Source organism: Manis pentadactyla, chromosome 8 (assembly GCF_030020395.1).
Source record: "Manis pentadactyla isolate mManPen7 chromosome 8, mManPen7.hap1, whole genome shotgun sequence".
NCBI classification, from domain to species: Eukaryota; Metazoa; Chordata; class Mammalia; order Pholidota; family Manidae; genus Manis; species Manis pentadactyla.
The window spans coordinates 92,805,058-92,819,086 of record NC_080026.1 but is presented as its reverse complement, the minus strand read 5'-3'; the positions used below and the strand labels follow the sequence as shown (position 1 = coordinate 92,819,086).

Genomic DNA, 14,029 nt, shown 5'->3' with positions numbered 1-14,029 from the left:
CAGCTGGTCCCCTGGAGGAGGCTGCAAGGGTAGGCTTAGCCACCTCTCCCCTGCCTGGAGAAGCCCGTCTTACCTGCCGCTGGGAAAGGGTGGGAACGCCACAGACTTTAGCTTTTTGTCCTCTGCTGCTGACAGGCAGTTTTTGATGGTCTCTTCCAGCTGCTCTTCACATTTGTCAGAGCCCCACTGAGGGATGTGACAGTGGATGACAAATTTGGCTGCAAGTCCACTGGATTGGCTGACGGCAGCTGGGGTGTGAGAGAGAAATGCTGCAGGTTATTCCTGTCTTCACCTTAAGCCAGGGGGTTAGGCCGAACCCCACGTGTACCTCTTAGATGCACGGGGGACAAGGAAGCAGAGAGAAGTTGGCTGGACAATGTTCCATGCTTCCAGTGGGGAGTGTATGCTTACCAGAGAGCAGGAGCCACATCAGAATTGCTTTGGACAGCTGGCACAAGCTTTGATAAATGCATTTAATGCTGATGTGACAGCATGTGACTGTCACATGGTCTGCCAACCAGTCACTAGGTTAGGCTACCTACATGATGGTTCCAATCAAAGGTACACATCAGAATCATCTCTGGTAGCCATGGGAGGCTGAGGAATGGCCTCCCAAAAGGCCCACGTCCGAATCCCTGGAACCTGTGAATGTTGCCTTACTTGGCAAGAGGGACTTTGCAGGTGTGACTAAGTGAAGGACTGCAAGATGGAGAGATTATCCTGGATTATCCGGTAAGGCTGAAGTTTAATCACATGGGTCCTTACAAAGAGGGAGGCAGGAAAGTCAAAGGTAGGAGGCAGCGATGTGACGTTGGGGTAGAATTGGAGTGACGTGGCCAGGAGCCTGAGGGAGTCCCAGCCTAGAAGCTGGAAGAGCCCAGGTGTGAACACCTCTGAGAAGGAACCGGCCCTGCCAACAACTTTGTTTTAGCTTTTAGTGCTGATTATGGACTTCTGGCCTCCAGAGTGCTTAAGAAATTTGTGTCGTTTGAAGCCACTAAGTTTGTGGTAATTTGTTAGAGCAACCATAGGAAAGGAATACAGAGGCTTTTAACAAATAGATGTTAAAAGTCTACTTAGTTTTTAAATTAACCATCCCACCCCCCCGATCCTGACTTAGGAGGTCTGGCGGAGGACTTGTAGGACTGCCGCCTGTGTTGTGTGCGCCCTCGGACGGGTTGTCTTTTGATCCTTATGCCCAAGGAGCCTGTGTCCTGGAAGCAGAGTTTCAAGATGGGTTGTGAAGTGGATGATGCCAGCCTCGCCTCATAATTCCAGTTCCTACTCCTTCACGCATTTTTCTCCCTCAGACCTCTTCTGTCAGTGAAGAGTGGAGAAGCACTGTGGGCGCTGAGGAGCCCAGGGGAAGTCCCTGTGGCCTCCATCCCCAGAGGAGGGGTCTGTCGATCCACTAACATCTCCAGCCCCTCAAGGAACCGGGACAGCAAAGGTCCCTGGCCCTCCTGGAGTGGCCAGCTTGGGGGCCTGGGGCAGTTTGGGCAGCAACACCTGCGAGGGACCATGCTTATGACATGAACGTGTGTCTGCTGCATCCTGGAGCAGGGAGTGGGTTGGTTTGAAAGATTTATTTGAAGTACATCATGCCCACCTAGTTTATGTGAAGTGTTTCCTAGGGACATCCACAGTGTTGGCAAACTCACGACTGCACTCGTGTGTGTGGACGACATGCAAGGGACATCCCCAGTCTGCCATCCAAGGCTGTCAACCCTGTGCCTTCGTGTCTCGCTGGGTGCTAACACTAAATGATGGAGTGAACAAATCAGTCAACATAAACCTGAACAAGGCAGGGATGAGTGGGCTGACCACGTACATCTGTACCCTAGGAGTGGCCTGCCCCTGTTGGCCTCGGAGTCTGAGGGCTGCTTTGCCAAGTACCCGGCAGCCTGGGCATCAGTCCTGCCCCCTCGTGGCCAGTTCCCGAGGCCCTTACTGCTCTCATAGGCTGGAGAGATTCTGGCTCTTCACCAGCTGGGTTGATTTATTTTATATATATGTTTAAAATAAATCATGTTCCAGCTGAATGGTATCTTTTTAATGTAAAGTATTTTAAAAGGAAATATGCTTCTAAAGGCAGTGTTGAGTCAAACATTTGATCAGTTAAAAATGGCACGACTCCTCATCGTTTTGAAGGCCTTGATGACACTAGACTTTGAAGTTCACCCATGATAACACGACAGCCTGCAACAAAGTACTTCCATGGCAATTGGAAATGGCTGGTAACTGTAATTTATAAAGTTCCCCAAAGGTGCCAAGGTCAAGGGTCGAGTTATCTCCGGGACTGGGACACTGACATTTGGTAGAAGCCCCTACCAATACTCTTTTATCTGATGTGGTGCCACCGGGTGAAGACCTGTGCTGAGGGTGGCAGGCTGCTGCAGGGAGCCTCCAGAACCTTCCCTCAGGTGAAGCATCACACTGCTGAAGACCTGACACCTTCGCAGGGTAGCCCCTGCCCTGCAGGGAAGCTGCTACTGATAATCCTTAGTCTCTGGGACACTGTGGCTTTCCCGCCTTGGTTTCTGGCAACAGCCTCTCTTCTCCTGCCCTTTGGCACCCAGATCTCAGGTGCTCAGTTCCGACCACCTGCAAACCATTTTCCTCCTCCGCTTTTAACAATCATTTACAGTGCCCTGCACCTTAGTGACCTTTCTGCTGCCCCAGGTTAACTGTGTGCCCAACAAAGTCATCATTCACGCCCTAAACCTGATTCCCCTTTCTCCATCTCTGCTCCTCGGCCTGGTCTCATTCCAGGCACGTCTGCTTCATTTCCATCGCCCCCTCCCACCCCAGCCCCATCCAGCTTCCTGGCTGAAATCGGGATGCACCTTACAGTCACTGTCGGCCTGGATTGAACGGAGTTCTTCCCGAGGGCAGTTGCATTTGTGTCTCATCACTCGGGCACACTGCCAAACCGAGCTCCTGTCCCACTGCCTGCCTGCCTGAGGCGTCTGGGCCACCCTGGGTTGGGCTGCGAATCTGTGGGCAAACCAGCTTGGGACACACACCTGTTGCCCTTGGTGGGTTCCTTTCTTGCTTGCTGTAAACTGACTGTGTCTTGGCTTTATGTGGGTCTCCTATTAGGTACCCCATCTTGGAAATGTATTCTTTTTTAATGGTCTATACAATAAGGGAATGTCTTACAAGTGATGGAGTTTACAAACTAAGTGAAATATGTGTTAGAACCTGAAGAACTGTCTCTCTTTTCCAGAATCATGGTCGCCAACCCCCTCTTCCCCGGTAGCTACTGCTGACTGGCCCCCGGCCCCGGATGCTCAGACCTAACTTATCTCCACCAGTTTCTTAGCTCATGGTTGTTTTGGGCAGCCCTCTCCTTCCTTCTGGATTCACTTCTGTTTCTTTCTGTGAGATCTCCTATAGCCCCTTCAGCGAGGACCCGTGGAGTTCTGACTCTCAACTTCTGTGTGTGTCTGAAACTGTGCCTCTTTTGTACTCCCTCTTGTAAGACAGCAGCATGTGGAACTCCTGGTGGACACCTTTTCCTCTCCACGCTTTGAAGATACTCCTTTCCCATTTCCAACTATCCTTTGCTAGCTGATGAGAAGTCTGCTGTCAGAACTGTCTTTACAAATGATGTACTTTGTTGGGTTGCTTTTGAGTTTCTCTTGATTTTGAACGTGTGAAGTGTTATCATGATTGCCCAGGGTTGGGATTTATTTTCATTTATTTTACTCACTATTCAACCTGATGACTCATGGGTTTCATTCTGGCAAATTCTCAGCCATGATCTTTTCAAAGGCTGTTTCTCTACCTTCTATTTTCTGCCTCTGGAACTGTTTTCAGCATGTTGGTGCCTCTCTTTCTACGTAGAGCAGCTAGTTTTCTCTCCTTCCTGCCCATAGGCTGTTTGCTGGGTGCCACCCTCAAGCCCCCAGGCAGGGTCCTGTCTTAGATGGCTGATGCAGGGTTCTGTCTCATGGTCACACAGGGGATGTGGGAGATCCTGACATTGAGCCACGGGGCAATGTGACCCCGGGCATGGGAGAGGGGCTGTCTGTTCCCTTCTGCTATCCTGGAAAATGGATTTCACACAAGAAATATATAGGTCTGTGGGAGTTTTATCCAGCTCTTGCTTTGAGTAATGGGCCTGGCTCTGGTCCCTTCCAAGTACGAGGTACTTCTGGTCCCATCACTATGTAAGTGTGGACCTCCTGATGGCTCTGCGTATTACCAGACTTGGAGCCAAGTGGCCTGCTGCATTCATGCAGCTGTACTATCCCTGTCCATGTGTATGTTTGGCTTATATTTCAGTGTGGCTCTGTTTTACAATTTAAAAAAAGAAATCCTATCTATCATTGCTATGTATCTGGGGAGTGGTATGTGCACATCGTAAAGAGTGGACTCATATTTTTTCTTAACCGGAAGCCTCCAGTACTATTCTAGCAATCAAATCTGATCATGACAGTCCCCAGCTTAAACTTTCAAAGGTGCCTCTCTTGTTTATACAGAATTTTCTACTTGCCAACTCCTTGCTGGCTCATAACCCATGGCTTCACGCACCAGTGCCCTTACTGCCCGTAATGTCCCTGCCCCCAAGTGGTCCTACGTCCTCGCCAAAGCCTCTCCAGTTCCCCCAAGCAGAGGGTGTGGCCCCTCTCTGAGCCCTGCTTCTGCACCTGTCTTTCCTCCTAGACTGTCCAGTGTTTGAGGGTAGGAGTGGGTATGCTTGTCTTTGGAGCCCCAGTGCAGGGCAGCACTTGGACTGACTAGATGGTCCCTAGAAGTGGCATGGGGATGGAGGGACACAGATCTGAAGTTAAGCTACCCAATATCCTTGAGAACAGGTATTCAAGCAAAAACTTGTGCACAGTGTTCATAGCGGCTCTAGTCATAGTACTCAAAGATGGAGACAACCCAACAGATGAAAGGGATAAACAAAATGGAGTATTACTCAGCCATAAAAGGGAATGAAGTACGGATGCATGGGTGAGCCTCGAAAAAACTGATGTTAAGTGAAAGAAGCCAGACACACAAGATCACACATTATAAGATCCCATTTACACGAGACATCCAGAACAGGCAGACTAGTGGTTGCCAGGCGGTGCGAGGGGCGTAGCTGCTTAACGCGCTCAGGGTTTCCACTGGAGGTGATAGAAAGTTCTGCAAGCAGACCATGGTGATGGTAGAACAACATGATGAGTGTTTTAAGTGGTTACAATAGTACATTTTATGTTATGTGTGTTTTACCACACACACCCACACCCACAAAATTACCCAATAGCTTCATTTTTGCGTGATTTGATGCAAATCGACTTGAACCATCCAGACACTTTATGGCCCCCAAACCATATAAAATGATCAACATGGGCCTGTGCAAATTATCTAGGAGATGCTAAAAAGCTCTCTGATTAATTATAGCATATTTTGTTTTGCAAATGGAATATGCATGAAGCATCTAATGCTGGAGAGGAAGGCGGTGAGGCTGTGCTGGGAATCTGGGCCCAATTCCACACTCACCTTCAGCAACTTCCAAGGGGCCTTGGGATTTGCGAAGCTCCTTTACTGTTTCCAAGAACTCCTTCCCCCCAGCCTTTTCCAAGGCCTTACCTGTGAAGACAAACAATGGGAAGCCATTGTGGTTGTCTTTTTCAATGTCATTAACTATACTGTTTGACATATTTTAGTAGGCCAGGAAAAACAAACAAAATCCTTTAAAAGTCAGAATCACTTTGCTACTGAAATCCTGGTTGCCAGTGGTCACCAGTGGCAGAAGTCTCTGGGCTTCTGTCCAGCAGGAGTTAGATTGGAGCAAAATCTTTTAAAAGGACCTTTTTAGCAGATGATTTGGCCTTCAAGCAGTCTCATGACATGAATCCTAAAGGTGGTATTTTTAAAAAAATTGAGGCCCCAGTGTTCTGACCTCTGGGTTTAGTAGCCATGTTCTGTGATTAGAGGGCAGCACCCCACACTGGGGGCCACCTCACAGTCCCTGCACCCTGCCTCTTGTCATTAGCTACTGAGCCTGGTTGCAGAGTCACATTTGGAGATGTAGCCACAATGGGGGGCCCAGTCCCGATGACAGATGGCTCAGCAGGAGCCTCTGGGTGGACAGCTCTGGGGTCCTGTCTCACCACCACCTATGTGTTGTAAGTCCTTTGGGGGTCACAGGACAGGCTCAGGGCAGCCTGACATGCTGTCCTCCTATATGGGTCTTGATTTGCAATGGAAAAATGCAGAGATCTGAGGACACTCCTCATCTCTAAGGACATTCCTGATAGGAGATCCCTTGAGTCTTTGCTATTAGGACAATTCTCTGCTCAGTATTTCAGGATTGTATTTCCATAGAGGCCGTCTCCAGGGAGCCCTCAAGAAGTGGCAAGGCAGGGGCCCCACAGGAGCCTCAGCCGTGTGCACCAGTCTTCAGGCTTCTGGAAGGACATACGGGTGTTTGGTGCAGGCTAGAATGACTGCTGCTGCTCTCGGGGGCAGGTCACGTACTTTCACCTTTTAATGGAAATCTGGCTATCTGGGTGTTAGGGGCAGGTCTCAGCTCTCTCTTTACAGTTATTATTCAGTTCAGAGGCTTTCCTAGAAGCTGGATGAGGGAGCTTCCCCACTCCACACTCAGACACTCAAGTATGTTTGGAGAGCCACAGTATGTCATCATATTATTTCGGGAAAATGTCTATTCTAGCAGTCACTCTCCTTTGGGGTGGGGGTGGGGAGGGGGTTTCTTCATTAATGTGCTTGTGTTTCAACCATACAATTGGGAAATGGTGATTGTGGGCCACGCCAAATGCCTCTAGCCTTTCTGGCCCTCAGACTCCTGGGCAGTGTTGATCTGCTGGGTCACAGAAGCCTGGAGAGGGCCAGGTAACCAAGCTGAAGTGTCGTTCATGCTGAGAAGCAGGGGAAATAGGCCTAAACTGCTGTATTTGCATTCAGTTCAGGGGCCAGATGGGAATGTGTGAAAACCCTCTTCCCTGAAGACTTCTAAGAATAAAGCAGCCTAGAAAGTTGATGAGGGGCCTTGCTCTCTGTGGAAGTGGTCCAGTGAAGAAAGAATACTAGAATTAGAATATCCCCACTTTGCACCCCCCTAGCAAATGGGCAAACCTAGAGGAGCATTAGTGGGGGACAATGGGGCGTTATGTGCCTCCTGATGGAAGAACATTCCATCACTGACCAAGTAGTTTTGCCAAAAATTTTGAGCCTGAATCTCATTAAGCCTCTAGATCTGACTGCCAATTTGTTAAGAAAAACAGAGAAGAAACATGTTTAACAACACCAGGAGGTTGCAATCAACAAAATCCAGACTGCAGGACACCTTTCAGTACAAAGGGCCCAGCTTCCTCTGCCAATAAATTGCAAAAATAAAGAGAGAGGAAAGGAGTGACAGATGAAGGGGGAACCCACGGGTTATAAGAGACTTATCAACCAATTGCAATGTGTGGACTTATTTGGATCCTGGACCAAATAAATACATATAAAACATATATCGATATTTAAGATGCAATTGGAATTTGAACACTGATATTTGATGATATTGTTTTAGTTGTGATAATGGTATTGTGGTTATGCTGCTAAAAAAACAGCCCTTATCATTCTGAACTATTCATAGAGAAGATAATAGGAAGCCTGGGAGGATGTGGGTGGGGGTAGAGCCCAAACTAACTTGGACACGGGCTGATGGTTATTGCATCTCAGTGTATAGTTTCATCACACTCTTCTGCTGTTTTTGTGTATGCTCGACCTTGTAGTAACATATTATGTTCTAAAAAGAATAAATCAGGGCCTTATCTGCATGGGATGACTGGTTTGGGTGACAGTAGTGGAGAATGGAATCATGATGGGGGAACCCCTTCCAACAACACAGCAATATAAAAGCTATCATTTATCAAGTGCATATGACCCCAGCACTGGACTAAGCCTCATCTATATGTTATCTTACTTAGTCTTCACAGCACCCCTGTGAGACAGGTACAACTGTTACCCTCACTTACAGGTGAGGAAACAGGTTCAGAGAGCTTAGGAAACCCGCCTGAAGTCACACACCTAGGAAGTGATTTGTAAAATCCAGGACAGAGATCCATACTGACTCCAGAACCCTCACTGCTGGGATCTGAGCTTGAGTTTTTGCTCCAATACCAGTGCTTTTTTTATTCAATCACCACCCTGGCACTTTAAAAAATACCAGTATCTTCATTGTTTCCCTGTTATAAAAATGCAAACTATAGAAATGATAAAGTAGGACAGTGCTACTTGCTTTTTCATGAGAAGCTAGGACACACTTCAAAATAGAGCTCAAGATTAAGGCTACTAGGGGGAGCTTTCCACAGAGGGGCTAAGGGCAGCTGGTTCGTCCTGGGCTGCATGTGAAGGGTGAAGAAGAATTTTTATGGACTCTATGTGCAAGAAAAGTCCTGTTTCTCTGCAGTGTCCCCACCTGCTCCCCCCTTCCCCCCCCCAATGCCGTCTTATCTCCTTTTCAGCAAAGCAAGTGGCCTCTGATGCCATGGGGAACGTAAGTTGAGCCCAGCAGCCTGGGGCCCCAGGGCCACCACCCAGGGCTGAGCTCCTCCCAACTGCCTCAGACCACCTGCCTCAGAAGCAAGCTCTGTTCCCCAGGGACAAAGCCCTTTCCTTGCTTACTTCACTCTTTCAATGGAGAGTTTAGGACACTTCTTTCTTGTGAAAATGGATGAGATGGTGACCCTTTAGTGTGCTATTATTTCTAGTGCCCTTGCTAGCTTGCCCTCCACAGTGCCTCCACCGAGCCTGGGAACAGCTGTGCCACCACTTGTGGGACAGGTGGCGATCCACTGGCAAAAGAGCTCAGTGTATGGCCCCACAGACAACCTTCCAGATGGCCATTTTATTTTTACCAATGGTGTTCTTAATACTTAAGCTTAAAATATAAGTAGAGTTTTAACCACATCATGGACAGCAGCACAACTCACGACAGCCCCAACTGGGAACCACCCAAATGCCACCCATGCTAGACCAGATCAACAAATGGAGGTACATTCCTACAGTGGGATACAAAACAGCAGAGAAAATGCATGAGCACAACCACACCCCACAATACGGGTGGACTGCTCAAACACCAAGTCGAGCACAGGAACCACACACAGAAAAAGACATACTGTATGATGTCATTTACATGAACTCCGAAACAGACGACACCCATCTATGCTGTTAGAAGACAGGACAGTGGTAACTCTTGGGGGGAATGGTGACCGGGAGGAGACAGTAGGGGGCCTGTGGGGTGCCGGCAAGTTTCTGCTTCATGAGCAAGGGGCTGGCTATACGGTTGTGTTCACCTGAGAACCATTCAAAACATTCATCAGCTGTGCATTAATGGATCAGTTTTTATATAATACTTCAATAAAAATTCCAGATACATATGCAGATTAAAAACAAAATGAGTTCCTCTCTAGTAGTGCTGTTCAATTACCTACAATGGTGGAGTGGGACGTGGCCCCCCAAGCAGAGGATGTCCAATTGACAAGGACCAACTCATCAGGAAGTCTCAGGGCCTTACCTATATCTTCCTTGAGGTCAATTTCGGCTGTGGTTGGGTGGACGATGCCCTCCACTCTCATGGAGCCAATATGGCTGATGTCACTCTGTGTCAGCGACAGCTGCATTGGGAAGAAAGGATGGAGAATGTGGGAAAGAGCCAATCTTACTAAAATCTTCCTCTTTTATCTCACATCTGTTAATCCTCTCAGTTATTTACACTGAGTGTCAACATAAAGGGGTCATACATGGAGCAGCCACCTCAGTTTCCCAGGTGTTGTTTTCAAAGGCTCTTTGAACTCAGCGGGTTTGATTTTCCGTACGAGGCCAGCGGCATGCAGCGAACCTGCCTCCTCTCCTAGGAGCAGGATGGCCCTCCCCACCCCTTTCTTTCTCCTTAGCTTATGCCTGCGTTTCCCAATCTGGGTGGCCTTGGTGTTCAGGGCGGGGGCGGGGGTGTTCTGTGAGTCCCTCCTGCAAGGGAAGCCAGGCTTGCTCTCTCTTCTCCCCACTGTGCCCTGGATGCTTCCCAGAGCGGCACAGACCTCCAGGGTCAGGGACGTGAAGCCCACAACTTTACCTGAGGGAAGCAGCAGGCTCTGGGCTTCTGACCGGCCTATGCCTGGCCACGCTGCCTTTGGGGACCACATTCGCTACGTTTGTGAAATGCTGGCCTATGTGCTCATAGCTGAGTGGCATGAGGGGTGCTCTCCATGGTCTCCCCACGTGAGCAAGGACTTTATGTCCCCCTAGATAAGTGAGAGAAAGCTGATCATCCTGTAACTATGGACAGCCTCTAGAGGGGACATAAATTCCACCTCTTGGCCTCCCTGCTTTCCTCGGGGATGAATTAGGAACCCGCCATGTTTTGCTCTTCTTGTAACATGCTCTTTCCAGCTGCGTCAAAAGAGGTTCAGACTATCATCAGGCTGCAAACAATCAGCTACCAGAGATACGGTTAACTGTTTCTGTGTGTAACTTATTTCAGCCCTGGTTGACTTGGTCGATAAATTGTTCCATAAAGTTTATGGCTGCGGGAATGAATGATTTGCATGTCTGGCTGGGCTGCTGTTATGCTGCTGAAGAGTGTTCAAATGTATAGCCCTGTTGGTTTTCTTTCTGCAGTCTACAGAGGCAGGCAGACTGAATTATTGGCAAATAATTCACTTCTAACACTAGGGATATTCAGGAAGCATATATTTGTATTTTCTTTCTTCAATAAATTACATTGAACCATGTGAAGCGGGCCTCCTAGAGGTGGTTGGGAGAGCTAGCTGCGGACTTTTTTGGTGGGCACAGAAATCACTGGGGCCTGGGGAATTCCCAGCACAATCAGTAATGCCTCCTACCTACTGACCAGAAAGATGGCTATGCCTGCTTCTGGCTGGCCGAAGTCAGCACGAACAATTCTCAGCACTAAAAAGCATGTTTACTGTTACAATGCAGACATTGCCATAGCTCTTTCACTTAAAAATGAATAATTCAAGACCAGAGTGAGAGTTGTTATTAGGGGAGCAAGGGATGAAGGAGGCATCATTGCTTGTAAACAGTAGGTTATAAAAATGCAATTGTATTTCACTACACATATTACAATTCTCTTTATTACCTTCTGCCCTAGAACAAGGCTCTTAGAAGACAGGATGGTGAATCCATCCCCTGGGCCATCTTCAGAAGTGGAATTTGAAGTACCTTCTTTATCACTGTCTTTTGGTTTGGACTGTTGGTAGAAATCAGGAGGACAGATGAGAAATAATCCAGAAAAAGCCCAAAGTGGCTTTATTAAGTTCTTCCCATGGCGACCACCAACTTGGCTATGAAAGGAAGCAGTGAGGTGTTACGGTCTCGACCGAGGGAAGCAAGGGGCAGCAATGGTAGGGAGAGAAAACAGTGCTGCCTTAAATGAAGTGTTAAAGGGGTTCACATGCACCAGGTATGTTATTCTGACTCTGCAATGCGTCCAGTTTATGAAGACAAGCGTCAGAACCAAGTGGGATCATGCGCAGCACACTGCTCAACCTCCCTGGGGCATAGCGGCAGTGGCATAAACTCTTATATATATATAATCTTTTATGTTTTCATGGAGGTCTGTGGATTGAAAATTTGATGCCTCCTGAAGCTGCCCTGTCTGACAGAACTGCCGGCGGTTGTGGATGTGTTCTGTGTCTGCACAGCTTAGTGCAGACTGGTACTTGAAATGTGGCTGGTGCAACCAAGGAACTGAGTTTTTTATTTTATTTCATTTTAATTAATTTAAATTCAAATTAAAATAGCTACATGTGGCTAGTGGTTACTATCCTGGGCTGTATATGAAAGCATTACTCTACAAATGGCCATCTCTGAGCTAGAGCTACTCAACGTATCAGGCTATCCCAAACTCCTGAAATCCCACTGGCTGAACTCAGGTGACTATCCATGGGAGAGTAGAGACTTTTTAGTACGCACTGAGTTCTGGGGAGAAATGAAAAGTAGACTTCCAGTTATCCTCACTCATTTAAGATTTCGGTGGGGGCTGTGTAAAGGATCAGGAAACATGAAAACCACCCGTGCTTTGGGTTTGGAAACCCCTAGTAGACCCTGCTTGATGATTTGAGCCCTAGTCTCAAAGTCTCTTCATTCTTCTACACACACATTCTTGTCATTTTCTCCAGTGCCAAACTGTGCAGAGGCCTGTGTCCTTCAGTGCTGACGGCTAGGCCCTTGTCTTCTGATCACTCAGTTTCCTCCTATTCTCTGAGAGTCCCTGGCTCACAGATGCACCCGGGCTCACCTTTTTGGATGTCCGTGGTTTGGCAGCCTTGGATTTCTTGCCCCCCTTCTTGCCTGACGTTGCCTTCCTTCCTCTCTTCTCTGGGGGAGGGGAGAGGATAGTTTCTGACTTGCCTTTGGTCCCTCGCTTTTTGGCCAGCAGTTCGGGATGGATTCTGGGCAGGACGCCTCCACTGGCGATGGTCACTCCTTTTAGCAGCTGAAGAGAGAAATGCATGAGCTCAGACAGCAAAGAGCTTGCTGGGTCTGGATTAATACAGTTCTAAATGTTGTCGAAACAAGTATTAAATCTGGTCTTTGCTTTCCCAAAGACATTGTGTGATCCATGGTTTAACTGGCCTTCCCATGTTTCACTGGTGGAGCACTTCTCTGTAGCTGTTGAGGCATCCTATGATCTTGTACAGAAAGCAAAACAAGCAATTGTAATGAAAGGGGATAGAGGTTGAAACCAGGGATGTTGCCCAGAGCTCTGGAATTCCAGACGTAACAGAGGATTAAGAGCTTCGCACGTGGGGCGCATAGCTTGACAAAACTAGATTCTGAGGTCAGTGGTAGAGCTAGACCCAGTTAACAACAGACCAGGGATCTTTATACTCTTTTTATCATACATTCCATCAGGAAAATATATTTAATCAATCAGTATCTGTTTACTTTGTAAATAACTGACATGTACTACTACACTAATAATAGTCTGCACATCCTAGAGCCACACTGGCCCCCCTGTATGGTCTGCAGCCAGGACTGGTCCACTGACGGGCAGTCAGTGCCTGTGGCAAGAGAGATATGGAAATCGTGAGGAAGAGTCTAGAAACTGTTAAAGCAAACTGACAGGTAGTGTTATCTCTAGTGGGTCTAATAACAAAAAATTGTGGTTTGTAGTTTGCATGTTTTGGTTTTTTAACTTTTTCTAGTAATTATTTTGATTTGTATTTTTAAAAATAATCAGTCCATGATGAATTAGAAATAAGAACTCATTCTTCACTTCACCACAGATAGTTTGAGAAGAATGAGATTAGAAAGTAAAAACTCTTCTACTCTCTATCTGCCATCTTGCATTTCCTGGGGTAGGTACTGACTCCACTTTGGAGTCACTTCTAAAATATAAAGGGTCAGTTCTAATGTATCAAAAATACCCCTTCATCAGAATGAATCATCAACAAAGTTAAGGTGAAGAAACTGATGAGAATGACTATTTGCACTGTACCTTTCCCAGCAACACAGAGAGCTGGCTTTTAAACAGGAAAAAGGGTCTGCTAAGACCCCGAATATATAACGGGATCTATTCCAGAGGCAATCTCATTTTCATTCTGAATGATACACCTAGCAGAATTTGTTCTCTTATATGATCTGACTCTTTTTTTATATTCATGTGATTGGGAACTGTAGCAGAAATGATCTGTACCAGCCAGGTGCACACGCAGTAGTGTGTTTGGCAAACCCATTCCATGGCTTGTCTCAAGGCTTCAGACATACCTGATTGAGCTCCTCGTCATTGGCAACTGCCAGCAGGATGTGTCTTGGGGCTATCCGGGCCTTTTTGTTGTCCCTTGCTGCATTCCCAGCCAATTCTAGAATTTCCGCTGAAATTACAAGGGGGAGTTAATAGGCATCACAGAATGCAGTCTGACTTTTCTAAAGGTTTTCTCTGGAAATGGTCTTTGAGGCAGAAGTTGTGGATGATAGAGCAACAAGAGAGAAGGAACCAGAGTCTCTTTATGATGGTGGAACCTCCTTACTCACCTAGACTGTTTTCTACAAATTT

The 14,029-nt window shown here is 47.3% G+C and overlaps 1 protein-coding gene across 1 annotated transcript in view; it reads right to left on the bottom strand.

Moving 5' to 3' along the window:
- The window catches only part of LOC118933860 (core histone macro-H2A.2), a 49,102-nt gene that overhangs the window by 2,217 nt on the left and 32,856 nt on the right, over positions 1–14,029 (bottom strand). Inside the window, exons 3-8 of the mRNA XM_036928777.2 lie at positions 13,741–13,847; positions 12,269–12,466; positions 11,108–11,218; positions 9,524–9,623; positions 5,497–5,586; positions 74–248 (exon numbers count right to left, since the gene is read on the bottom strand). Coding sequence (XP_036784672.1) covers positions 74–248; positions 5,497–5,586; positions 9,524–9,623; positions 11,108–11,218; positions 12,269–12,466; positions 13,741–13,847 — 781 coding nt within the window. The remainder of the gene's footprint in view (positions 1–73; positions 249–5,496; positions 5,587–9,523; positions 9,624–11,107; positions 11,219–12,268; positions 12,467–13,740; positions 13,848–14,029) is intronic.